Below are 27018 nucleotides of genomic sequence, written 5' to 3' on the forward strand. Positions count from 1 at the left end.
AAAGAAAGAACAGAAGATCAGATTTGACATTTTTGGCAACTGACCCTCCTGAGTGTCCTGGTGGAGTTCTCCGGGAGAACCCACTTTGGGTCCTGAGGTCCTCAATCAGGTGTCATTTTAATGAGAGACTTTTCCCCTGTGGTCATCAGACGGCCCCTGAAATGAGCTGAAGCCTACAGCAAGTGGCGTCTACAGACAACTCTTGCAAGCCTCTTGTCATCATGTTGTTAGCTTGAAATCGGCCCTGGTCAGAGTACGTACACCACGGAAACTGGGAAATACTACAAATCAGAGCATCTGTCTCTGTCTCTCTCCCCACCAGTCAATGGCTCAACGTTTACCAGGACGTCATTGCCCGTGAGGCTCATACCAAAAGCAGGCTGATGAGATCTGACCTCAAAGCAAGAGTTAGAAGTCAGGCCAACTGCGTTTGAAACAGAAGAGTGACACTGGGGATGTCCCATAAAAGGATTGCTGGAATCCTGTGGTCCAGTCCCTAAATCCCTGGATGCTCTTGGTAATGGCCAGGACTCCTTCTAAGAGGCCTATACCAGCCAAAGCCACAGTGCTCTCTGTGTCCGAGCACAGCTGGGTCAGATGTGGCAGACGAGGCTCCACTGCTTCCTGTCCTCGCAGCTCGTGTGAATCTGAGCAAGGATTCCAACCCAGCTCTGTGTGATTCGGTCTCTCATCTTCCTGCCAGAGCTCCACGTGCCTCCAGGCAGGGCAAAGGCTAGCAGAGTGAGCCAGGGGAGTGGGACCAGTACCGCTCCTGATCTGTACTTGCTCCGCTCACAAGAGTGTAGCCTGGGAGTGCCTTCGCCCCCATCCCAGTCTGGAGGAACTGACTTCTGCTCCTTCGTGGAGGACTTCACATTTTTACAGCTCGAACTTTAGTTGCTTGGTTTGGGCTCAAAATCCAGATCTAATTGCTTTAGGACTAAATTCTGACATCCAGACTACTATCAATGGCTCCAGAATTGTTAACACAAACAATTCATGAAGCTTGGCCTCAACACCTTTACCGTAGCTGAAAAACTGGAAGGGGCAGGACTCAGGTTGCATGCTTCTCTCGGACATCGACTGTTTCCAGAGCACGCACTGGGCCGCAGGATCACTTTCTACCCTGTTATGAACCTACTTGACGTCACTCTTTCTCCAAAGCTTTCCTAGTGGGAAACACTGGACGCACTTGGCAACTGTAGCAATCTAAAACCACCCTGCCCCTAACTTTCCTCTGACCTCCAGGTGTGCGGAAACCACAGCTAAAAGAGAAAGGTGCTTGACGGAATAGAAAGGTCACTGGCCTGGAAGTCTAGGGAAAGAAAGTGGTAGTCGGATGGTCCCAGGTCCCATGGCCACCGTTTCCCAGTTGCAGGCTTGGTGCCTCTTTCTCTGACTTCCCTGAGCTCCAGCGTTACCATCCCCACTTTCTGGAAGGCTGGGAGGCTCAGTGCAGTAGGCGGCAAAGGGCTTCGTAAACTGTACACTCCAAATTGCAATAGGGATTTACTCTCCCTCTAACGACATCCCATTTGAAAACAGCCACTAGTTAAAATAAATACACTAAAGTGGTAACTAATGATAAGAGAACATTCTCCCACTGATAGCGAGAAGCATATCTTCAGCTCCTAAACTCCACTGTGAGCAAAGATTGTGGTCTTTCGGGAAAGAATGTGGGTATGGTGGCAGTCACCCTCCCCCAGGTTCCTGGGCCCCTCATCTCCTGTCCCACTCACGGGCAGCCAGGCTGACCTCCGCCCGCCCCACCTGAGCAGGTGTCCAGTGTTACCTCTCCTTCCTCTCGCGGGCCCAGAGCATCTTCTCCAGTCCTCTGCTTATCAGCTCTCCTCGCAGTCGGCTCTCCAGGGCTTGCCACCAGCCCTGGTGCTTCCTGAAGAAGGGAGGGTCTTACTATTTCCTAGAATAGACTTTCCTGAAAAGCACGATGGCACTCCACCCTTCAACATGACCTTGGGCTGACAGGGAGAGCTCGTTTTCATGGTCTGTCTCCCATTGGAAGCACACTGATCGAGCACCTTCCCTGGTCAAGACACAATCTCTGCTCCCAAGGGGCTCCCAGTCTAGGGGTCAGAGCCAGGTAACGGGTGACATCAGTCACACGGCAGAAGGCTGCCTAGAGGCGGGGACACTCGAGGTGAGTCTTGCACCCCCCCAGAGGGAGGACACATGTGTGGAGGAACCCGATCTATGTGCTGACTTACAGAGTGCCCACCACGCCCCTTACTCTCCCGCATTCACTAGTCCCTACAACAGTGGACACGGTAGGAGCTCAGGAGTGTTTTATAATATATTAAGAAAGTTGAAATAGCACAGTGGAAGCTTGGAAGGTGGGCTGGCCCGGGAACTCTCAGGCTACATGAAGGATTGTGACTCTCGGCCGCAGGGGAAGGGACACTGCAGAGTCATGCAGGAGAGCGGGAGGAGGGAGACGTTCGCGAGCCTTGGGCTCATATCCGTTCAGTAAAGGACAGTGTGGAACCCGGAGTCCTGTCTGTCCTCTGCTCTGGTCAAGCTGGTTCACACTGCCTGGCTGGTGGTGGAGACGGCCTCTCTCCCAGGCTGAGTCAGGCTCACTCTCCCAGAAGGCGAACTCTTGGGTGGAGAAAAAGGTCCTCTGAGGGCAGCATCCCAGAGCACATGTCTTTTGTACTCTCCTGGTCCTGCCCGTCCCAGGACCTGGGCGTCCCGCTCTCCTGGGGTTCTGACAGGTCCTTCACACACCCTTCCCTGCTGAGATTAGTCAGTCAGATTTTGTTGCCTGAAACCCTAGACCCTGAACTTGTGACCAGGCACCAGGTGTTTGGGACACAGGAGTGGTGACAGCCTTGCCCTCAGAGACTGTGGCAAGTGGCCTAGAGCTCCAGAATTGATCCAGTCCAGTTGGCCATGAGGCCAGGCAAAGAAATGGCACACGCATGCTCCACACTCATGCCTTGTCCATCAGCAGTCTCTGCTCACCAGCCTCCCCAACTGAGCTGGCTGAAGGCACAGCCCAGTGAACAAGGTACTCATGGGTGGCCACATTCCTGCCTCAGGGTCACCTCCAATATCTGCGTGTCCCTCACTGGCTATGCACCCAGAGAAACCACCCTGTGGCATACAGCTCTGTGACCCTGCCCACACCCAGCCCTCTGAAAAGAGCCAATACAACCCTCTGACCACGCCCACACCCAGCTTTGACCACACCCACACCCAGTAACCCAGCCTTCTGACCACGCCCACGCCCAGCCCTCTGACAGCACCTACCCAGTCCTGACCCTGCTTATATTCATGCCGACTGCACCCACCCACGCCTGACCACGCCCATGCCCAGCCCTCTGACCAGCCCTAGGGCCACGCCCACATTCAGGCCCCAACTGCAGGGTCCCACCGCGCTGAGAGGACTCCTTTAGCCCCTGTGGACTCCCACCCCTACCCCACAGCTATTGTTCCCACAGTCCCACCCTGCCTCTCACCCCACCCTACTCTTTGCCGTTAGCAGTGCTCCTTACCTTTTTGAGTCACGGACCCCTTATGACTCTGATAAAAGGGCACCGCCTCCTTTCTCAGGAAAATGCCTGGCGTTCAACACTCTTTTCCGGTGTGGTTGTGGCTTTTCTTGCTCCCTCGTCCCCCACAAACTCTATTCTCAAGTGGCCCTGCTGCTGCTCCCACACCCCTCACTCCACAGCCCTGCTTCCTGCCTTTCCTTATAAAGAGCCTCGGATGACCAAATTAACGCCTGAAACCCGCTCCTAAAGCGAAGTATGTCCGCAGCGTTGTCCATAATTGAGGGAAAAACGAATCCAAACCCAACGTCGGGTCAGAGGGCAACAGCTGCACCCACTATGCTACACACCTCCGTGGAACATTGCACAGCTCTTAACAACCCGTGAAGGGGTTGCAATAACTGCCATGTGTGAATTTTAAATTAATAAAACAGCAGAGAATACACTCTAAATGGTGTGATAACTATTGCACAGAACGATGTCCGCACATGGACGAGAGTCAGAAGGAAACGAGCAAACTCCCTGTGCTGTAAGGTTCTGAGGAGCAGGATGCAAGGTTGTGTATGCTGGGGTTGCTACACACGCAGAGATACTCGTACGAATTTTATGCACTCACACACTCACACGCACACACCAAACACACCCATAAAGCCAGCAAGGAAACACATTCTGGAAGAATTGTAAGAAAATGCTCCCAGCCATTTTCTCCAGATAGTAGAACCAGGGCATTTCTTTTTCTTCGTTTTCCTTGTATGTATTTTTTACACTTTCTTTAACCTGTGTGTGTGGCATTTGCAGCAGGGGAATCTTTTCTTAAGATTCTACTTGAAAAATAAATAGGTGACGAAGATAAAAGTCTGAACAAAATACTCAGGCCTCCCATGACTTCAAAAGGGTTCCTGGCCACCTGTCTGGCTGTCCTTGGTTCCCCGAGCAATGAAGTGCCGACCAGGGAGGGTGTGTGTGCCCCGGCCTGCGGGCGCCCTGCTTCCTCCCTCCGTGTGTTCCCTTCATGGAATGTCACCCCACTGTTTTCCAAAAGCAGCCCGGATGCCGCACTCACCTCCTCCTGCCCAGGTCGGCCTGCTCCCCGCCACCGTCATTCTCCACCGTGTGCTCTGGATGCTTCTGGCTGCCCGGATCCAGCGCAGCCAGCAGCTCGGACTGCGAGGCCGTGGGCAGAGCCACGCTCAGGAGCCGGCGCAGCGTGCCCCCTGGCACCATCGCCAGCCTGGACAGGTATGACGCCAGTCTCAGCTCCTAGGGGGATTGACGGGAAGCTCGTGACCTCACTGCTCTGGTCCTGATGAACAACACGCTTTAACGGACGATAGTCTTAGGATGTTCTGTCCCGCGGAGATAAACATTTTAGCAGCTTGGTTTTGAAAACATGTCCCCAAATTTGCAGAGCTGTCAAGAAAAATCTGTGTGGTCTGCAACCCTGGCTCACCACGATGTGTCCAAAACTTTCATCCATCCTCCCAACTGCTCTCAACTCACGCACCAGAACCGCACCCCGGGCCAGCGGCAGGGCCAGCTGGTGAGGCTTTTCCTCTCCTGCCCTGAGCACCGTGAGGCAATATGGTTCAGAGGGAACAGCACAGCTCAACAAACAACTGGAATGTCCCCAGACCAGCAGATGGTTGAGGAAGCTAGGCTACAGGCACATGTGGATGGATGCCGCGAGAAAAGAGCCTGTCCCCACAGGCGACACCCTCTCAGAGTTCGTGTATCTTTCTTTCCAGAACTGACAAGATGTGGACATGGAGAAGAGCATGGTGGTTGCCGGGGGTCAGGGAGGGGAGAGGTCTGGGTGCACCTGTAAAGGGGGGGGTGCAAGGCAGGTCTTTGTGCCAATGGCATAGTTCTGTATCTTGCTTGCGGTGCTGGTTACATGAAATCTACATGTGCTGAACTGATAGAGAACCAGAGACACATTTTGTAACCAATGTCATACACTCATATGGTGCTAGAGCTTTGCAAGATACAACCATGGGGGAGGGGGGGGGACTGAGTGAAACATGGCGTGGGGGTACCAGAACTCTCTATACTAGCTTTGTAACTTCCTGGAAATCTAAAGTGTTTCAAAATAAGAGGTTAAGAGAGAGAGAGAGAGAGTATGGGTTCTGCACTCTGGAAAGCCTGGGTTGGCTCTGCCCCACTGCACCGAAAGGACACTATGTGTCCTGGGGCTACACCCTTCTTTCTTCTGTGCTCAGCTTTCTTATTTGTAAAGTGGAGTAACTGTAACACCTATGGCAGAGGCTTCCATGAGGACAGAACGAGCTGCCGCCTGTGGAACTGTCCCACACTGGCGAGACACAGACAGCAGCTCAGAACAACACGCTTCCTTCTCCTGCAGTCCGGGGGACAAAAATCTGAAGTCACATCCACTGGGCTAAAGTCAGGGTGTCAACTGGACTAAAGTCAGGGTGTCAACAGGGCTTGTTCCTGCTCGGGCTCTGGGGACAATCCGTATTCTTGCCTCTTCCAGCTTCTAGCAGCCACCTGCCTGCATTGGCTCATGGCCTTTCCTGAGTCTTCAAAGTGTGTCCCTCCAGCCTCTGCCTCTGTCACGGTCACACAGCCCTGCCTTCTCCCTGTACCTGTTCCTGCCTCCCTCCTTCCTGCATGGATTTCTGTTGTTTGTGTGTTCTCGGCATATTTCACCCTTGTCTTTGTGTTTAAGAAATGTGGCTTATAGTAAGGAATTTAAGCAATGTGGGAAAGCACAAGGATGAATGTTAATTATTCCAAACGCCTTTATCCAGAAGTGATTATCAGTAATATTAGGCAAGCACCACTTCCAAGCATCTTTCTAGACATTTATGTGGATGGATGGATGGTGGATGGATGGTTGCGGGGTGGATGGGGGATGGATGGGGGGATGGATGGACGGATGGATGGATGGACAGGTGGATGGATGGATAGGTGGGTGGATGGATGGATCGATGGAGAGACAGACATAACCATAAGAATGAGATCATAATACACAACAAATACTATTCAGCTTATGTATTTACCTTGTTGATTGCCTGCTCTCCCCACTAGGATATCAGCTGCCGAGGGCATGGACTTTATCTCTTGTGTTCACTGCTGAAATCCCAGTGCCCAAGACAGCGCTTGCTGCTTCCCAGAAGTACAGTGAATGTTTATTCATGAACAGAGCCTCTTCAGAGGATGTCAGGGTGTTTGAAGTCAAGGGGACTCCACCTTGTCTACAAGAGGTTGCAGTCACCCTGGAGCCTCGAGGGGGTAGAGAGGAGTTCAGTGAGGAATGCAGATGGGGTCCCAGCCTCTCCCACAGCACAGGGAAGCTTCCTGCCTCACTGGGTTAGTGCCACTCATTTCTTAAGAGGCACGCCCTTCCCATTTTATTCGTGCAGCAATGAGGAAGTATCTTGCTTTAAAGGGAAGGCACAGTAGCATGAACCAGAATGGCTAGAGCATCTAAAGAGAGTGCAACCTGATTTCAGCGGCCAGCTCTGTTCCTGCTGGAGTCTCCCCTGTGCGTGTTAACCTGGCATCAGACAGAGAGGAGGAAGCACGTCTGGGTACCTGGCGAGTCTCAGAGAAGAGAATGACCAGGGCGGTCACTACCACTGTCACTGTTGCTGCCGCTGGGCCTGTTGGGAATGTCCTCACCTGCCAGCCTGGTGCCAGGCGCTTGTCAGCAATTGGCTCAGCAGCTCCCCAGGTCCCACTGTCACCCCGCCTGTGCTCTAGGTGAGGACACGCACCCTCTAAGGAGGGCCGGCCCACAGCACGGCTAACGGGTCCTCACCTGGCTGTACAGGGCCGCAAAGGTGTCGAACTCCACATTCTCCAGCAAATCTTCGAGCACGACGTTGTGGTCTCGCTCCTCCCTCCAGCTGGAGTGCAGACAAAATCTACGTTGAGTCCACTTTCGCTATAACGTGATCCCAGAAGACCACCTAGTTATTTAAATAACCATCGCAAATGTCATCTGCATTATTTTTTTTAATCTATTGAAAGAGACGGCCAGAAGAGGCGTGTTCTCTCCTCGCTCTAGAAAGGTTCGCACATAATGTATTACAGAGGCCCGCCAGGAGAGGGCTCCTCAAAGGGAGATGTTTTGCGGGATCTGTATGGAGAATTTCTGTGGCTTTGCTGGGCGATATGTGGTCCTACTTGGGAAACTCTCAGTATTCGTTGTCATGCTCAAGAAGACCCAGATCTGGGTCCTCGCCCACCATGTGCCCCGTGTGGAAGTGGACCCAGAACCGTGTTCCCAGCCTGGTCTTGGCTCCGGCTGTGGAGGCTGGTGGCTCCTTTCCACGTGGGCATCCCCCTCAGGCCTTCTGACTTCCCGTGAGAGGGTCTGCCTACCCGGTCCCTTAGCTGATGGCGGTGGCACCATGGGTGACCTACCCTGCGTTCTTGTTGGCTAACACAACCCGAAACTCATGTCAAAAGCTTTTTTTCACGAGCAATGTCCTCCATAAAGCATGAGGCATATGAGGGTGTCATATACCCGAAAATCCTGGCATCAACCAGGTCAGCGTCTCCGGGCCTTTCCCTCTGATCGCACAGATCCAGCCTCTCATACAATTAGTTCACTCTGATGCCGTGTTTCCAGGAAAGCATCATCGAATACATTAAAATAACCCGTAATCTCGCCACCCAGGAGCCACATCTGTTACAACTGGGTCTCTTTGCTGCTAATTAGTTTATGCACGTGTGCTTTCAAAAACAGAATCACGCTGCGTCTCTCGTTTGCACCCCGTCCTTTCCACATCAACGTTATATTCACAGTGGAAAACGACGACGCTGTTAAAAGTACGTTTTCTAAGCCTTCTTAATGCCCTGGGCAAAGGCTAATTGTCTGTTAATTAAGAAGAAAGCAAAGAACAGCCCTAACAAAAGATGAGGGATCGGTCTGTTTTATAATTTTCCAGGAGCAGGGTATGAGCTATGACGGTCACGGTGAGATCTGAGTTACTCACTGCACCGCACTGCTGCTCGGATAGCGCTATGATCACGTGCGATGCTACCAGCGGGAAGGCGGGTTGAAGGGCGCATGGACCTTCCCTGCCCCATGTTTGCAACTTCTGGTGAGTCTACAACTAGTTAAAAATAAAGAGCTTAAAAATATGTTCAGTGAAAACCTCAATGATCTTACAAAGAAAGTAAACCAAAGTATAGTGTCAGGGAGGAAGTGCGTTCCTAGGCTAGCAGCTGGCGTCTGCGCGCTGGGAGGACGCCTCGGACAGGAGCCAGGGGCCCCCAGGCCTGCAGGGGACCCACAGCACACGGTCCCACTGCCGGGCCCCGGGCTCACCTCTGCTGTTGGCGCTCCAGTAACTTCCGGCCCTGGCTCAGGGCCTGCTGCAGGACCGCCGAGATCTGCCTTTCAGAGCCCGAGTCCTCAGGCTCGCCCAGAAGCCCCGGCCCGTCGCCAGCCCACTGCTGCCGGGTCGCCAGAGCCCGCTGTAGCTGGGCCGCCTCCTGGTGCGCCAGCTTGTCTTCCAGTTTCCTCTCCAGTTCCTGCAGCTCCTATACACAGAGGGGCGAGGGGTCCGCAGATTAAATCCGACCTCCCCCGGGCCTGGCAGGACATGCTCCGCACCCACCCCCAGCGAGCCATGCCAAATAGCGCAGGGAGGCCACACTGTGACCGCTCATGCCTCCCTGCCTTTGTGCCCGCGGCTCTCGCCACCTGCTGGGCCCTCCTCTGTTTGCCTGGCCACTTCTGAGTCTCCTTTCAAGCCCTGACTCAGGAAGTTCCTCAGGGAAGGGCTCCTCATGTCCTGGGACAGTGTGGACCCCCTCTCCGAAGGCGCTCACTCCCCCTCCCCGGTACGTGTCCATCAGACGGAATATCTGCAGCCCCTCACAATTCCTATGTTGAGGCCATTACCCCAGGATGGGATTAGTGTCTTATAAAGACGTGGAAGAGAGAAACCAGGGCCCCCACTCTCTTCCAGGTGAGGACTCAACAAGAGAGTGGCTGTCCGCAAGCCAGGAAGCAAGCTCTCAGCAGCAGCTGACTACTGGCGCCTTGATCTTGGACTTCCAGCTTCCAGAACTGGGAGAGAAACATGTCTGTTTTTCAGCCCCCAGGCGATGGTGTTTTGTTCCAGAAGCCTAAGCAGACTCAGACACTGCCCCATCTTTGCTGCCTGACATCCCTGAACATTTCTGCTAGAGTGTGAGCTCCAGGGGGCAGGGCTGCCTCTCCAGCTCACTGTCTGCAGTGCTCATCACCGTGCCTGGCAGCTGGCACCTGTCGCGGATATACGTAAAGCAGGAGCACATGTTCATCCACCTGGGCCGAAGCCTGTGCCGGAGCACAGCAACCACGCTTGACACTGATGGGACCCACAGCACGCTGGGCACCGTTCTCAGTGCTCACATACATCAATCTCACTGAGTCCTTGTAACAACCCTAGGGAATACACACTCTTATTTTCTTCATTACAGAGGAGGAGATTAAGATGAAAGAGTTCAAGTAATGTGCTGTCTCATGCAGCTCTTAGGTGGCAGAGCCAGAATCTGAGGCCAGGCCAGGTCACGCCAGGGTTTGTGTCCTTAACCATCAGGCTATACTGCCTCTCATTGGCCAAGCAGAAGAAATATGCATTCTTGGGCCACCAGAGTCAGATAATGTGGCTACAAGAGGCTGTCCACAGCCTGCTCGGGTGGGTAAGGGCAGGGGGGAGGCTGGAAGGTCCCAAGCCTCACAGAATGCAGACACGCTGAAACTGTTACTCACCAGATAGGCCAGGGCTCTAAGTGGGGGTGGGGGGAAAGCTGGGGTTTAGTCCTAAGGGGCTTCAGATGGGCTCCGTAGAGGACGGTGGTCCATGATCTTCCAAAATAAGTGCAGAAGAGTCTGCCTTTCTGCCAAGGAGCCAAAGCTTGCATCAAATTGTCAAAAGGGCCTCAAAGCCCCCTGTGGCTCAGAAACACTGCTCAAGAACCAAGAGTGAAGAAAAGGGGGCCAGAGAGGAAAACCAAGGCCATCGTGTGCTGAGCACTTGGGTTTTGCCCTCAGGGCCATGGAAGCCTTTGAACGCTTCCGAGCGGGGTCTTCTAACACGCCGACGTTTCCAATTATGGCCATGTGTCTCATTGCAGCATCCCAAATGTAAACAGAACCAAACACAGCTTCCAACAGCGCTAATGAGTTTCTGACAGCGTGTTCTGTCAGCACGCCTGGAGCCTGGTGGTGGACCAGACTCACTGATCTCACACTCAGCAAATGGCCAGTAAGCCAGAGGGAGAACAGAGGAAGAACAGGGGGTCCACAGCACTTGAAGCTGGAGTGCAGATCCAATGGGTACCGTTGGTCTGGAGTCCCCTTATCCGTTATGAGGAAGTCCATCCATAGATCTGCCCATCATGCCGCTTGGCCCCGTGATTTCGTTATGCCCTTGCCCATGTTCCCATTCCACAGGAGGAGTCAAAATCTTTCATCCAAGGAGGTGCGCTCAATATGGTTCTCTTACGAGTCACTTCTTCCAAAGCATTTCATTTCATGCTTTTTTAATTCCCCTGAACGTTTAACAGCTTAAAAGCCCCTTCACAATGGGGAAGCGGTTTTCACAGAATGACCACACTGTGGAATGAAAGCCTAGTATCTGGAACAAAACCACAGGTTTGTCTTCCCTCCGAAGGCAAATTGAGAAAACCCTGGCTGCCTTTCCACCAGCTCAACACTACACCATGTGACTTACGAGCAGTCCCTCCAGGTCACAGAACTCTTCCAAACACAGCCAAGAATAAGGAGGTTTTGATGTTACTCAAAAAGGCTGTGAGATAAAACCACAGATGTAAGTGTCGTACCGCCCGGGACGACCGAAATCAGGGCAGTCTCAGCGAAGAGCCAGGAGGTGTCTCGGGGACTGAGAGCTGGATGCCGCTGGCTCCTAGTGTCTACTCTGCCCCTAATCGATACACGACCTTGACCTGCCCCTCGCGACCTTCACCTGTAATTTGGGGCCGGCCCACCCCTATGCCCATCACCTCTCACTCACACTTGCTGTGGACTTTGGGTGAATAGCCGGTGCAGGTTTCCTCCTGTCATCACTCTGCTGAGAAGTTTTCATCTTGGGTGGGTGTTGAATTCAAAAAATACTTGATCGGTGATATTGAAATGATCATACAGAGTTTTTTTCTTTTCTCCTTTAATCCGTTAACCTGATGAACTTTGTAAATGGATATTTTAAAGTTAAACCAACCTTATATTCCTGGGAAAACCTCAACCTGGCCATGCTGTACTAATAATTTCATGGATGGCTGGATTATGTTAGTAACAAGTAAAGGGTGAACTGTAATTGTTCTTCCTCATACGACTCACATCTGGTTTTGGTCAGGGTGGTCTGAGCTTCATAAAATGAGCAATAGTCCCTATTTTTCTAACATCAGGGACAATTTGTAGATGATATTGCAAAGATCTGTCAGACCTCACCTATAAAACTATCGGGGTGCGTGCTTTTTTGTGCATGTCAGAAGATTTCTTGACTAGTCCATCAATTTCTTTCATGGTAATAAGACTATATACATACTATTTTTCAACTTGAGTCAATTTTGACAAATTTTCTAGAAGACTTTCCATTTCCTTTCAGTTTTCAAATTCATCTACACGAAGTTGTTCATAGAGTTTTATGTTCTAAAACTCTACTTCACGTACAGCTCCAAGGCTTTTTATTATTTACTGGTCCCTTATCTCTTTTTCATATGGTCAGTTGTGTCAGAGCTTTGTGTATTTTATTAGACTTTTTTTCAGAAAATTCAACTTCTCACCTTACTGATCCTTTCTACTGTGGTTTTGTTTGGTTGATTGTTGGTAGTCTTTTTCTTATGTTATTTATGTGATCTACCTTCCTTCTTTCTACAGATTGATTTGTCATTTCCCCTCTAGCTTTTTATCTGATCTTAATCGTAAGCCGTTCTTCTCTAATATAAGTTTAGGGCATTAATTTCCCTTAGAGCTAAAAAACTACTTTAGCGAAATTCCACACATTTTCATATGTTGTATTTACATTATTTTCCTGTTCTACATTTTAAAAAATTTCCATTATCATTTGTTTGACCAAGGAATTACTGGGGAGTAAGTTTTAAAACTTTCAAAGTATGGACTTTGAGTACTAATCTTTTCTTAAATGGATTTGTGCTTAATTGTTCTTTTTCAAAAAGGTGGTCAAATAATATTGTCTAACTTAATTGTTTGTAATTGGTCCCAATGGGTGCTCAAAATTGCTGTATTTGTTAATTGCTGGCTGTAAGATTCTGTGGGCATACATTAAATACAGGTTGATTGATGGGTTAATCCATTCATAAGTGTCTTTAAATGTGTCTCGTCTGACCAACCATAGAAAGAGGGGAGTGCTGAAATGCCCCATTACTGTGACGGACTTATCAACCTCTCCCTGTTGTTCTGTCAAGTTTTCTTTCATTATTTTGGGTCTTTCATTACATACACGTAAGTTTAAAGAATCGCTCTGCTCTCCACATGAATGAAAATTTTAAAGTCATTTCAGTATCACCTTTAATTTTTAAAATAATTTCATAAATCATTGTTTTATATTCTATACTGATAATCTGAGCATCTAACATCTTCAGGGATTTTAATCTGTTGGGGTGTTTGTTTGTTTGTTTCTCCCATATATATGTCATCTTGTCTTGTACATGTGTTTGGGGACTTGTAATTTTAACTGAGAACTCCTACTTGGCTGAAATTAATCTGTGAAAATCCTGAGTTGCCCAGATTGAGAATCTTCTTCTCTGGACAGGATCTGCTTTGCTTTGGCCAGGCACTAGAGTAACCATCCATCTTAGGCCCATTTTAATTTAATCTATCGCCTTGCGAGATTTCCTGACTGCAGAGCTAACGTACTACAGATCCACAGGGGAGGGCGCCCGGGTGGCTCAGCTGGCTAAGCGTCTGCCTTCAGCTCAGGTCACGATCCTGGGGTCCTGGGATTAAGTCCCGCATTGGGCTCCTTGCTCAGCAGGGAGTCTGCTTCTCCCTCTCCCTCTGCCTGCTGCTCCCCGTTTGTGCTCGCGCTCTCTCTCTCTGACAAATAAATAAATAAAATCTTAAAAAAAAGAAACACCAAAATTCACAGGGGAGACTCCCCTCCCCCCTCTCCCCTTCCCCCAGCCCTCCAGAGCAGGGCCGGAGAAGGACAGGTTTCCCTGTTAAAGGTGGCTCATTTGACAGCAGGTGGCTTTCTCCTCTCAAGCCCCCCTTGGGTATTCTACCTCCTCAGGACACCCCCAGCCTCATCTTCTATTCCCCCAAATAAACTCCAGATCCCTGGGTTGTAGAATTCAGTCTTCACCCCCGGATCTGAGCCTCTGGATTTGCTTTCCCTGGGGTTTTCCTTGGCCTTTGGGAATTTTCCACATGCTCTTGTGAACTCACAAAGCATCAAGATGGACGATTATTTTTATTTATCCAGCATCTGAATGTTTCCACTTCTTTCTATGTTTAAAAACATTTCACATAATGCAGGATGCATAATGCTCATGGGAACAACAGTTCAGGACTCTTTAGAACCTCATGTTATTTACGACTTTTAAAAAGGAATGATGGGAATGAAGCATGAGAGACTACGGACTCTGAGAAACAAACTGAGGGCCTCAGAGGGGAGGGGGGTGGGGGAATGGGATAGACCGGTGATGGGTAGTAAGGAGGGCACGTATTGCATGGTGCACTGGGTGTTATACACAAGTAATGAATCATCGAGCCTTACATCGGAAACCGGGGATGTACTGTATGGTGACTAACATAATATAATAAAAAAATCATTAAAAAAAAAAAGGAATGATGGGAACCCCCCCTGGCAAGATCACTGGGGGGCAGTCCATGAGCGTGACCTAGTGGCCGAAGTCAGAAACAGACTGCATTCTGCTCCTGGCATTGATTAGCCACGGGGACTTCACAAAGAACTTGACCTGCCACCTGCCCCAATCTCAATTTCTCTACCCGAGAACTGAACATAATAGCAGTACCCACTTCGCAACCCAGCTCGATAATTAAGTAATAGAATGTGTGACAGAGAGCATTAAGCTAGAGCGGCATAAGATTGCAACTCAGACTCAGTCGTGCTTCGAGGGTCATTTTGGGATGTGTGATTAAGGATGATTAATGCTTGCACGAGAGGGCATGCATTCACAGCCTGTTCGTGCCTGCCTGCACATACTTGGCACCCAGGAAGCATGGGTTCCTTTTCCCTCTCTAGAGGAATTATAATAACATAGGAGGTTCCAAAGTCAACCCATCAAGGACCTAAGATCAGTCGTCAAAACAGCGGATTCCATAGCTTCTGTTTTATGACTATACCTTGCATACCTCGACAAAAAAATGCAGCATGTAGGAATAATGGTAATAAATGCAATTATAAAAATAAACAACAATCCAGTATTTCATCGCATCTGAGGTGCCGTTAACTGAAAGCCACGCTGTGTCTACAGCTCTATGAATGGCCATCCCGGTGTCGTCGATATAAGATGCGCCCAGTCTCGGAAACGTTAAGAATGTTTAAACTCAAAAGGTTTGCTTCTCGGAGGCAATGAAATTGAGCAGGCTTGAGCTGTCAGGCACCTCACTTAGTCCTCCCTGCGACCCTGCAGTGTGCACAGGGCAGGTGGGCACCCGCCTGACAGTGAGGGAGCCAGGGGAGCGCACGGGGATGAACCTACGAACCCTGCAGATGTGGCCCAGGCTCCGTCCATCTTCCTCCCCGCTGAGCCCCGCACTCACCGGGCTGTGTGACCCCAGGATCTGCTCGCAGGCCAACTTCGTCAGGGTCTCGGACTCGCTCAGCTCCTCCAGGAGCAGGTCCTGCACGCTCAGGAGGGCGGTGTACGCCCACAGGGTCTTGGCCATCCCAGCCACCTTCTGGAACTGCAGGGAGACAAGGGACTCCACGAAGTGGGCCTCCTGGGCCTCCAGCTGCTGCACGCGTTCCCGAAGCAGTTCTCCGCGGACCTGGGGAGGGCAGGCCAGAAGCCGGGCAGGTGAGTTGGGGGGCGGGCGGCAGGGAAAGAGGTCGTACCACCAGCAACCTGCTAGACTGCGCTCTGGTAGTGGTTCATTCAGGACTTGGGGAGGCCTCAACTACTCGCAAAGCAGCAGCCCTGGAAACTGCAGGGCATCTCTGCTTATAAAGACTCTCCGGGGCTTCTGGAGTCTGGCGTTCACGCCACACTTCTCACTCTCGAAGGTACAGGGAACTAATTTGCCACCCAGTGGGAAATCCCTCGAGGTTCCCCCTCCGGAGGATGAAAGTTCGACCTTTCTAACAAGGCTCCGACCCCAGCTGAGGCATGCCTGGAAAGTCAGGTCTGTTCCTCTGCCACCCCCACCCGCACCGCTGGGACTCCACCCTTCCGGGCCACTCTGGGCCGCCTGGCCATGCCCGTGTGCCAGCTGTCAGGGCGCCCCACTGTGGTTGAAATGCCTGGCATCCCTGTCTCACTGAAGTCCCCCATTTGTCCTTCGGGTCCCTGGTTCCAACTACTCTGTTTGCGGTGTCCTTACCGGGCACGTGTTTGTCACCTCTTCTCCGTCCTCCCTTCATTCCACGCTCTTCCCCTGGGCCAGCCTTCCCCACACTGTTGACCCTGCCAGGCCACGAAACCCAAAGGGCCCCATACCCAAGGGGCTCTGTAAATCCCAGAAGAGGGGATCCATCAACTGCACTCGGTCACACACCCAAGAGGTTCATTCTGTCATCCATGTGTTTGCTCTATGACCACCACCTCTCATACTTTCTCCAGAAAACTTGCCACATGAACAATGGGTGAACTATGGGGTCTAATGCTTCTCAGATGCCAGGTCCCTATAACTGTGCACCCCCTCCCCTCACGGGGGCTCCATAAGCCACAAGCCAAAGACCAGCTTCTCAAGCACGTATCTTGGGGAAGCTTTTCACTTAATCTTTGCAAGTGTGTGGAATTTCAGTCACAAAACCAAAGGTAAAAGCAACCCACTGTCCGTCAACAGAGGAATGAACAGACACAGTGTGGTCTGGCCGGACAACGGAATATTACGCAGCCTTCAACAGGGGAGGTTCTGACGCCTGCGACCACATGGACGAACCTTGGGGACACGATTCTGTCAGTGAAATAAGCCAGTCACGGAAGGTCAGAGAGCGCGGGAGTCCACTTGTGTGAGGCACCTAGCGCAGTCGAATGCACACAGACAGCAAGCAGGCGGTGGGCGTGGGGGGCCGGGCGCCGCAGACGCGCAGATGGAGTGTTTCATGGGGACAGAGCTTTGGTTCGGGAAGATGAAAGTTCTGGAGCTGGGGTGGGCGTGGTTGCACCACGGCGTGAATGTACTTCATGCCACTGCACCGTGCATGTGAAAGCGGTGAAGACGGTCCACGTCACCTTATATATATTTACCCCAATAAAAAATACTGAAAAAGTTTATGGAATTCTGTTTTCTGCCACGTCACCTATTTTCCATCCTATGTGTATCGTCGGAGGTTTGGACGTGGTTGACATATGGAAGAACATTTACATGAAGTGGACGGTGGCAGAGGATGACAACCCTGTGTCTCCCATGGCGGCCTGGCCTTCCTGCACCTGTCAGCGTGTCCCTCGGAGGAAGGCAAGTCCCAGTTTGAAAAGCCCAGATTACGTCTCTACAACCTGACCTTCAGGAAAAACTCCGATGGGGGAAAGAGGGAAGAAGTGCCCCAAAAAAACACACAGGTGGCTTGTTGGCTGGGGAAGAAAATTCTGTTGGGGGCAAGGGGGGACCCCACAAGCATTTTTTGGAGAGGCAGTGCCTTCCACAAGCTTCAGAGAACCAAGAAGAGCGCCAAAGGGCATGCAGGGACAGCAAAGATACATGGTGCGGGCGCCTGCACATCTGGCTCACGGAAAAGCCCACAGACATCAGCAGCAGCACGGAGAGCTTTGGCCGAGGAGCGCAGCTGCTCTGGGAGACGGAGGCTTGTTTCCCTGCTTGAGCGGGAACCAGAAGCCTTATTCTCACAAGGATGCTATTAGACCCCAATCTTTCCCAAGCTTGGAGAGTCAGGTGACAGCCCCCTGACCACTGATGGGTTTCCATGGTAACTGTGGATAACATCTGAGCCTCCCCGGCGGGCCTTGCAGAAGGGCAGGCAGCCTTACTCAGCCTGAGGCGTCCACACCACGCCAGTGGTGCCCCCATGTCCTTCCAAGACTGGGCGAAGCCTCGTGAGAGTGGGACCCCAAGAGCGGTGTCTGGTGGCTCCCTTGTGGGGACGTGGGGACGCAAGTCTCTAAAGCGCTTCCCGGATCTTAGCAGTCTTCCTGCAAACGCCCTTTGCCCACAGCTGCTTTCTCACTCCGAGGTTACGAACAAAGTATATTTATGCTTCATTCATCAATCTAAAAAATAATAAGCACAGAAGACGTATAATATACAGGAACGTGTGATGCACCAAGGGGACGGGGTGGGGGTAGAGAAGAGGCAAAGATGCCTGAGACGAGGATCTGACCCTGAAGGAGCTCCTCACTGAGGACCGAAGCAGGCTCTGACTCTGGCACATACTAGCTCGTGACCTTGGGCAAGTTCACTGAGCTGCCTATCTTTTCTCATCTATAAAATGGGAATAATAATACCTCCTAACACACAGGATTTTACAAAAAGCTTTACTGAGGTATAATGGTCATACAAAACCCGCTCGTATTTGAAGGCTACCATCTGGTAAGCTGTAACATCTCTGCACACCCCAAGGCAACGGGAAGGGCCATGGCAAACCCAGGGGAAAACACGAGTGTCGGGCAGGTGGCCAAGAAAGGGATGAGCAACCGGTCCCCTTATCATGCACCAGCCATGAGCTCAGATTGCCATGTGACCTCCACGGGGTCTCCGTCCTCCCCACCAGGGTATGCGGAGGGGTGGTGGGCCAGATACCCCGTAAAGCCGAGCCCCCTGCAGGGGTGCAGGGCAGAGCGAGGGGGCCATAAGGGGATCTCAAGTCTCATTTCCGCAAATTCACACTTAAAACGTGCGGGCAAGTGTAAAGCCTTTCCTATGTACTGTAAGAATCATGTGGACAATGAAATTAAGGAAAGAAAATTTCTCCAAAATCCTTTCCTCTTCTTCTTTGGAAAGTTTAATTTGTTAATTCCAGCGCGGTAAGAATGTGCCTCTAGCGAGGGTTTCCATCCTTGTCTAAAAAGAGCCCTGGGAAAGGGTACAGATTTGCATTTCTGTGACAGGCTTCATTAAATATTCAAGCTATCTAAAGTAATAAAAATTCATTTTCAAAATAATATGCTGCTAAATACTCTTCTTTTAAATGGGAAGTTCCAACCACTGCCTTACTCATCTCTCTGACTCCCTTCCCAGGGCATTTCAAAAAAAGTAGTTTCTTCTAGGTTCGGTGATGTCCTTTAAATGCAAAATAAAATCGGCTCCTCAGCCAGCAGAGAATTACCGGCGCTGAAGGAGTTCAAGACACCACAGCCTCCCTGCCCAGGTTTGGGAGCAAACAACCAGACACATGGGTGAGCCGGACAGACAGAGGCCAAATGTCAGCTTTACCGGTGATGAGATCTACCCTGGAGAATGTGGCCCGGGCGGGGTGGAGGGGTGTCCAGATGAATACACACTCCCCCAGGCCACGGAGCGCGGCCCGTGGTGGACAGAGAACAGGAGCCTCCTGCAGGCCGCCTGGCTTTGGAGGAGAGCGGAAGGAGCCGCACCGAACATGCCCGTGCCTTCTTTAATCCCACCAGTCAGATAACGCCCTCCTCGGAGAAAAGTGAGCAAGACATGGAGAGCGGCCAGGAGGTCGCTAGCCAAGTCACACGAGGAGAGAAAGTGGTCACATCAAGAATCTCATGTCCAAAGGCTGGGAGGAGAGGGTCGATGAAATGCTCTTTACCTAGGAGCGTGCCCTTGTATCCCAGAGGCTGGCCCTGGGACACCCAGATCAGTTTCACCCATGCTTTGCGGGATGGGTTCAAAATTGAAGGCTCTCTCCTCCATGTTGCATCCATCAGGGAGTAGACTCAGTAAAGGGGTGTTAATATTTACTAAATGAAATACCACACTGCTAAATAAACATTATTAATGCTTACATTTAGAGATAGGAGAATTGATTTCTACGACGGGAAAGACACTACCACCCACCCCATCAGCTGGATAATCACAGTGCAAAACTCTCAAACAAATCAAGGGTACTGCCTTAAACTAGTGAGCATAGTTTTGTTTGGTTGGTTTATGGTTGATCTGTTTTCTCTTACATATACACTTACCATTTAACTAGTTGTGTGACTTAGGATGCTTAACCTCTCTGAGTCTCAGTTTTGTCTGTGAAAAAGAGATAATAAAAGGACAGGGGACAATGCCCCCTATAGTTTCTGATACTATAGATGAGCCCCTAATAAATAGTAACTGCCATATTAGACCACTATTACTATTTTTATTATCATTATTATAATCAGTTAAGTAGAGTCTCTTGGGTTGTAGGAAAAAGATGAAAATAATGGTTTGTAATATTAGAGATTTTCTTTCCTCCTTTAAAAAAGTTTCTTCACTTTTATTTATAAAAATACATGTACGGGGCACCTGGGTGGCTTAGTGGGTTGAGTGTCTAACTCTTGATTTCAGCTCAGGTCATGATCTCAGGGTCCTAGGATAGAGACCCATATTATGCTCTGCACTAAGTAGGGAGTCTGCTTCTCCCTCTGCATCCCCTCCAGCTCTCATGCTCTCTCTCTCTCTGAAAAGAAATAAACGCACAATGTAGAAAAATATTAACAATAGAGCTTCCTGGCAAAAGATGGTAGATTTGTAACATGCATCTACTGTTTTCTTTAAGGCAGAATTGAAAGGCAGGGAAAAAATGAAAGAAGAAACATTAGCCACAAAATTTTGAAAGCTGGAAAGGAGATGACTGAGTAGCAAAGGACTCAACAGATCCCCCAAAACTGAATTCCAAGTCAGAAATGGGGTCAGCAAAGAAGCAACATAATTTGTGCTGCAGGGTCCCGCTAAGTATCACAGAGTGCAGGCACCACTGGAAGCTGGGGGTAAACGCTAAATGTGAACAAGAGGAGAGGTGGGGCTTCCAGACTCATGCCACCCAACTCCCCCCAGTGACAGCTGGAGATTTAATTTCCAGAAGAGTCTCTGAACTTGGAGAGACGAGGCTCCATATAGAAAACAGAGGACTCAAGTAAAACTTCACATCCAGACTACTAAAATCTCAGTTTTCTTCCTCTATTTGGTTCCTCAAATGTGGGTAGTCAGGCCTTTACCATATGGGGCAGGAGAATGGTCTTCTCTGGGGACTCTGATCAGCCTTAAATAAAGATTCTAACATTGGAGTTCCCCAAGTAAAGGGTCTAGCCCAGTCACATCAGGGTGAAGGTCACAGTCCACAGGCCCCACTTACAGGCTCAGAGCTTCCAAGGAGCTTTTGAGTACTTCACTCTTAAATATGATCAGACCAAGGATGATCACACTGGGGAAAGCCTCTAATGAATTACAGAGGTGATAGTAAATATGCAGAATTAAAAAAAAAAAACTTTAAAAAACAATGTTCTCAGAGATATAAAAAGTTAGAGTAGCCTTAAAAAAAAAAGAGGAATATAATTTCTTTAAGAAGAGAGCATTCAGAGAGGAAAAGAAGCTCTTGATAAATTGGAAAATAAAACATAAATGAAAAATTCAATTAAAGGTCTGTAAGATAAAACTTAGGATACTCCCCAGAAACTAAAACAAAACAAAACAAAAACCAAAAAAAGGGAAAATAATGAAAAAAAAAAGAAAAAAGAAAACTAATAGATAAGAGGTCCAACTGAAAAATCAGAGATCTAGAAAGAGATTAGAGAAAAGAAGGGGAGTTCGTAATCAATATAACTCAAGAAAATTTTCCAAAATTCCAAAATTGGTCGAACTACCCATCAACGATGGGAGCAGAAAGAATATATTTTCAGTCTTACAAAATTTCAAAATATTAAATCTCTTATGTGCCCTTTCCTAAGAAACTAAGAGAAGATGTGTTTCATTAAAACAAAGAACAAATCAGGAAAGAGAAGGATGAAAGAATTTTATAGTATGATCCCAAGATGGCAGCTGTACATAAGGTATAAATTACACCATCCAGATTGGGGCACAGCTGATGTACACAGAGAGACGTCCTAAAAATTATGAAATTAATAGAAGGCATGACTTGTGTGGTGGTTCTGACAGGATATTTGGTCAACTATCAAAAAGTGTATTGAAAGTAATCAAAAAAGAAACCAAAAGACAGCATTAACTCCAGGAAAAACAAAGTTATACAGAAAAGAAAAATAAATCTCAGTTTTATATGGCTCAGATGTAAATAACATTTAAATAGAAATCTCAAATATACACCTAATATATTGAGGAAAACAGAAAAGGCTCATGTGTATTGCAGGTTGAAAGAAGAAAGACAGCTGAATTGTATCTCCATAAAGAAAGGTGAATAGATAATACCCAAAGTAAAGACATCAAGAAATAACAAGACAAGCATGTTATTTGGAAATATGGAGGTAAATTCCAGAAGATCTAGCTAAAAAATGTCATTACTTCTGGAGATTTGAAAATATATGTATATGTGTTATAGGGAGTTGCTCTTTTTTTAGCACAAACCTTGTAGAATTATTTGACTCTAAAAAAATGTATGCATAAACTTTATAAAAATGAAGAGTAAACTTTAAAAAATGGACAATGTAAAAAAAAGTTACTATACTCAAACCATTAAAAGAGAACTGTGGTAACCTTTGGTGCGTGAAAGGTAGAAGTGGGACAGATTAGAAAGGTAAGATGAAGACAAATTGTGAGGCCTTGAATGCCACACTCAGGAATCTGGATTCTGTTTGGGGATGGTGGGAAGCTATGAAACTTCCCTTAGAACAGTGCTTCAGGAGATGACTTTGACAGAGACTGCCTCCAGGGATAAAACAGGGCCAAGAGCAGACATAAAGGGAACCATCTGGAGGCTTTCCCAGTCTTCGTGGATGGATAGATTTTCTCTCCCCTTCCTAAAATGCCTTCCCTGTCAATGCACCTTCTCTTCTAAGCTTTAGAAGAACCTGTGCCATCAGTATTCTGTCTTGTCAGGTCATCGGAAGATGAGCACATTATTCTCATGCTTAAACTCTAGTCACTTCCGAAATGACAGAGTGTGGAGAGCTGTTCCTGACCAAAGTGCCAGCCACCTCTGCATAATTGCTGCGGCAGCTGCAGGAACACAATAGGACTCATGGTTGGTTGCAGTGCGGGAGTCCCACTCCTGAATGAAGGGACTGCTAATGAACTGTGTATGCATGGCATGGCACGAAACCTGGAAACAGTGAATAAATAATGAACGGGTGAAGGGATATTGTGGTAGACATGCCACCGAGACGGAGGACGAGATCATTAAAGTAACACCAGACGTGACGGGTGAGCAGGAAATATGATCGTGTCATTTTCACATTTATATTTAAATGTTCCTGAAGAATATTTATGAGAAATTTATATATACGGTGAACAAAAACAGCAGCAGAGCACATCAAAGATTAGCTGAAACATTCCCTTCATTTCTGGATCCATCAACTCAGATCTGCTAAAGTGACACAAGGATGGGCGTCAAGAGGCGTGTGCTTTAGGCTCCACCCTCCCACCTGCCAGCAATGTGACCTTGGACAAGTCTCTCCACCTTTCTGAGTCTCAATATTCTCATCTGTGAAATAGAAATAGTCACTATTGCTCCACCTGCCTCACTACAGAGTGGAGTAGGATATCTGAAGAGGATCCAAGATCGTTTGAAATATCAAGGGATTGAAAAGAACCTAAATGTCTACTGTTGAGGTCTGGCTACATCATTTAAGGGTCACACATATCCTGAAATGTCATGCTGCTGTAAAAAACCATGAGCAAACGCTTATGTACCGATATAGAAGGTCTTCACGTTTCAGTGTTAGGTAAGAAAGCAGAGACAGGTGAGACAGAGAGAAAGATAGCAGATGTAGACAGAACTATTTCTACTAGTTGGAAAATAAAAAAAATGAGTCCTATAATTTGTGCTGTGTATTTACTTTGCTTTGTGGATTGGTCTAGGCATTGGAACAGGAGGAAGAGATACATTCCCAGATCTGGTCAAGGCATTCAGCAGGTAAGACCTTGGCCAGGTGCCATTTTGAGTGGCAGCCCTTCAGTCCTACAGATGTGATCAACTGTCCCAAGCTGGTGAGAGTCACCTGGAGGTCTGGGAAGAAGCCCCAATGTCCCTTTTTCAATCAGGCACCCATCTCTGAGCAGCCCTTCTTGGCTACCGTCTAGGAAAGGATAGTGGGACTGACATAACTGACCCTTGTAGGGAGACTCTGGCCACCAAGCCCACATTGGACCCTTTGCCTTATTGAGGTGTCTAGCCCCAGGGCCCTTTGGTTCACAGAAATCAAGTCACTTCTTAGTGGGGGTGGAGACTGCAACCTTAGCTTCTATCTCAGCCTTACAAGCAGAGGGGAAAGAGCAGGTCAGACTAAGACAAGGCCCACATCCCCTACAGCCAAAGAGGGCAGAGGGCAGGAAAGGAAGAGTGGCCAATAGAGACCTCCTTACAGAACTAAAAATGAATATATCCCCCATGATATTCTCTACAAAGTGCCTAAATCCTACCAATTTTGCCCCAAAGGCTGAGCTCCTTAGTACAGCCTCCAGGCCTCCCATACATCGGCTCCTACCTGCTTCTGAGGGCTCCCTTCTCCATACCTAACAGAAAACAACCTTTCTGAGGATATATGAAATATCTTTCAACACAGAACTGGTATAAAACCACAGTAAGCCACAATAAAATCCCAAGAACCATCATCATATATACTTTATTCTCTAACTAAAATATAACTAAGTTAGAAATCAGTAACCAAAAAAAGTTTTTAAAAAAAGGATAGGTTAAAATTATAAATCCATGACAAAAGGATAGGTCAAAAATTTCTACTTCTGCCCATGATGGAAGAACTGAGATCAGATTTACTCTCCCATCACCAGAAAACCAGGTAAAGTACATGGTGTAATAGTTTCCAGATACCGGACAAGAGGCAGCGCAGGACTGGGCTGCCTGAGACAAGAAATAGACAAAGTGACCCCTCAGCCACCCCAGCCTGCTGCTTGGATACAGTTCCTAAGATGCAACACCGGATGAGGACCCAGGGGAAGCCCAGCAGGTGCACCAGGCTAAGAAAAAAAATCAGAGTTTGGGAGGCCACTGTGTCTAGAATTTGTGGGGCAGGTCCAAAGAGGAGGGAGCTGCAAAGACAGAGAGAGAGAGTGCCCCAAAGACCTACAGGGGTGTCCTCAAGTCTTTGGCTAAGTGTTGGGCATGCTTGAACAAAACAAACTACACCAGACCGGGAAAAGAACCGTCAAAAATCCCAGGCAGAGGGATTGCCGGAGCTCACACAGAGCTGGGAAGAGTCCGTGTTCCCATTAGCCAGAGTGAAGAAAGCACACAGGCGTCAGGAAGAGTCCTCAGAAGGGTGCTGCCTCAGTAATGGGGATACATTAGCCCTCAACTAAAGGCAGCTCTTGATCCCGCCTAACAAAACTTAAAAGCATGACTTGAGACGGTAAAACTAATCCCAAACAACTTAACTACAAGTCAAAACTCCAACACCATTAAAGAGAATACAACAAAACCTGGGACGCAGCATGTAAAACCTACAATGCCTAGCATCCAGTCAAAAATTACCACGCACACAAAGACGCAAGAAAACAGGAGCCACGATCCAGAGGACAATCCATCAGTGGAAAGGAGAGAGATGATGGAACCAGCAGATGAGGACACGGAAACAGTGATAAGAAAAAGAAATGAGCTAGCAGCTTGGAAAGGAGGCGACAAAACTGCAATTATTTGTGGACATGATGACTGACTGCAGAAATCAGCAGAACCAACAGATGAATCCTCACAACAGCCCTAAAAGGCAGTGCTTCTATTACCCACATTTGAAGGATGAGGACACCAGGGCACAGAACAGTTAAGAAGTTCAAGGTCACACAGCTGGCGAATGGCACAACTAGGACGTGGACGCAGATGTCTGGCTCCAAACAGAGAATAAGCAGTCTGGAAAGACTTATAAATAAAAACTGGTAACATTTCTTTACACCAGTATTGAGTAAGTCACAAATATAATTGAAAATAGGTTACCATTCACAGCTGCAAACAAACCTGCAACGTACCTAGGAACCATCACAAAGAAATACCTTATGTATAAGGTGACCATATGGTTTATCACCAAGTTGAGAGGGAAAACGAGGGGCATTGGAACCGTCCCAAACAAATTGAGATCTATGGTCACCCTACTTATGGAAACAATTGTTCCAAATAAAAAAGAAACATTCTACCTTTTGGGGGATGGAATGGTAATTCTCAAATTAACCTGTAAATTTCATGCAGTCACAACAGAAATTTAATTATGAACCTGATTAACTTATTCTAAAATGTGAATGCCCTCCGGACTCTTCCAGGTTTAAAATTCTGCATCTGTGAGCTTACAGTGAGCCCATCAGAAGGCCTGGCTGTCCCCGGCTGTGGGTCCCATTTCTGATCGCAGGCACACCCCAGCCCCTCAGGCAGCTGCCAGGGACCAGAGCAGATTCCTCACTCCATTAGCCTCTCAGCTATGCAGAAAAAGAGGTCAGGCAGGAAGCCCACCCTTGTCTGTCTGTCTGTCTGTCTCCCTGAATCAGTCACACAGCCGCTCATCAGTCATCTGATCAGCTCAGATCAGCCAAGTGGATTTTCTATCTGAAAGCAGGATGCGAACCTCCAAACGGCTGACGCGCAAAGTGGCCGCTCATCTGAAACCGTGAACATCTCAAGAGCAAAAACCAAGACCAGGGACTGGCCCAGAGAAGACAGTCCAAAAAACATTCCTAAAGGAGGAAGTGGAAGGAGACAGAAGGACAGGACAAGAAGGGCAAGAGAAGGAGTCAAAGAAAGGTGAGGAGACACAGGAAGGGCACGGGAGAGTCACCTTGGGAAGCTGAGCCTTCTCATTGTCACAGCTTGCCAGGTCATGGCTCCGTGACAGAAGGGCGTGGGTGATGGAGGCAGACGTGCCTCGTTCCACCCCCAGCTCTAGTGCATACTGACGGTGTGACCTTGGGCAATTCTCCCAACCTCTGCAGATGGAAGAGTCCAGACAAGGCACATACCAACCTGGGGTGGCAGGTTGCAGGGATCACAGATGTGGATTCTCATAAAGAAAGGAGGCACGCAGCAGGTGCCTCCAGCATGCTTGGCAGCCCCGGAGGTGAAGCCAGAGTCCACACTGCCGGCCAGACAGGCTTTGCAATGGCTCTCTGACCCAGTCCCTCTCTCCAGCTCCATGAGCCCTGAGAAACTGCCCCGTCCTGGAACACAATCGCACCACTCTCAGCTGCTGGCATGCAAACCCAGGGCTGTCACTTTGCTCTACAATTACCCTGCAAATGAAAAATCTGAATGACTGCGGCTCGAAGGCTAAGATGGCGCAATCGATCAATTTCGGGGGGAACGTCAAAGCCGTT

General features: G+C 48.9%; 1 protein-coding gene across 11 annotated transcripts in view; it reads right to left on the reverse strand.

Moving 5' to 3' along the window:
• EVC2 (EvC ciliary complex subunit 2) overlaps positions 1-27018 on the reverse strand; it is a 140878-nt gene that overhangs the window by 22749 nt on the left and 91111 nt on the right. For 6 of the 11 annotated variants that reach the window (XM_087864283.1, XM_087864280.1, XM_087864282.1 and 3 more), the window contains 5 exons: positions 15247-15474; positions 8815-9029; positions 7297-7384; positions 4576-4772; positions 1793-1894 (listed from right to left, as the gene is read on the reverse strand). In XM_087864283.1, the coding sequence (XP_087720409.1) occupies positions 1793-1894; positions 4576-4772; positions 7297-7384; positions 8815-9029; positions 15247-15474 (830 nt within the window). Of the gene's footprint in view, positions 1-4; positions 2617-4575; positions 4773-7296; positions 7423-8814; positions 9030-15246; positions 15475-27018 lie in introns of those variants that run through there. The other 5 variants (XM_045771464.2, XM_045771463.2, XM_045771465.2 and 2 more) reach the window with 4 other exon arrangements.

This window comes from Ursus americanus, chromosome 8, assembly GCF_024610735.1.
Source record: "Ursus americanus isolate L20-20 chromosome 8, mUrsAme1.1.p, whole genome shotgun sequence".
Lineage (NCBI taxonomy): Eukaryota > Metazoa > Chordata > Mammalia > Carnivora > Ursidae > Ursus > Ursus americanus.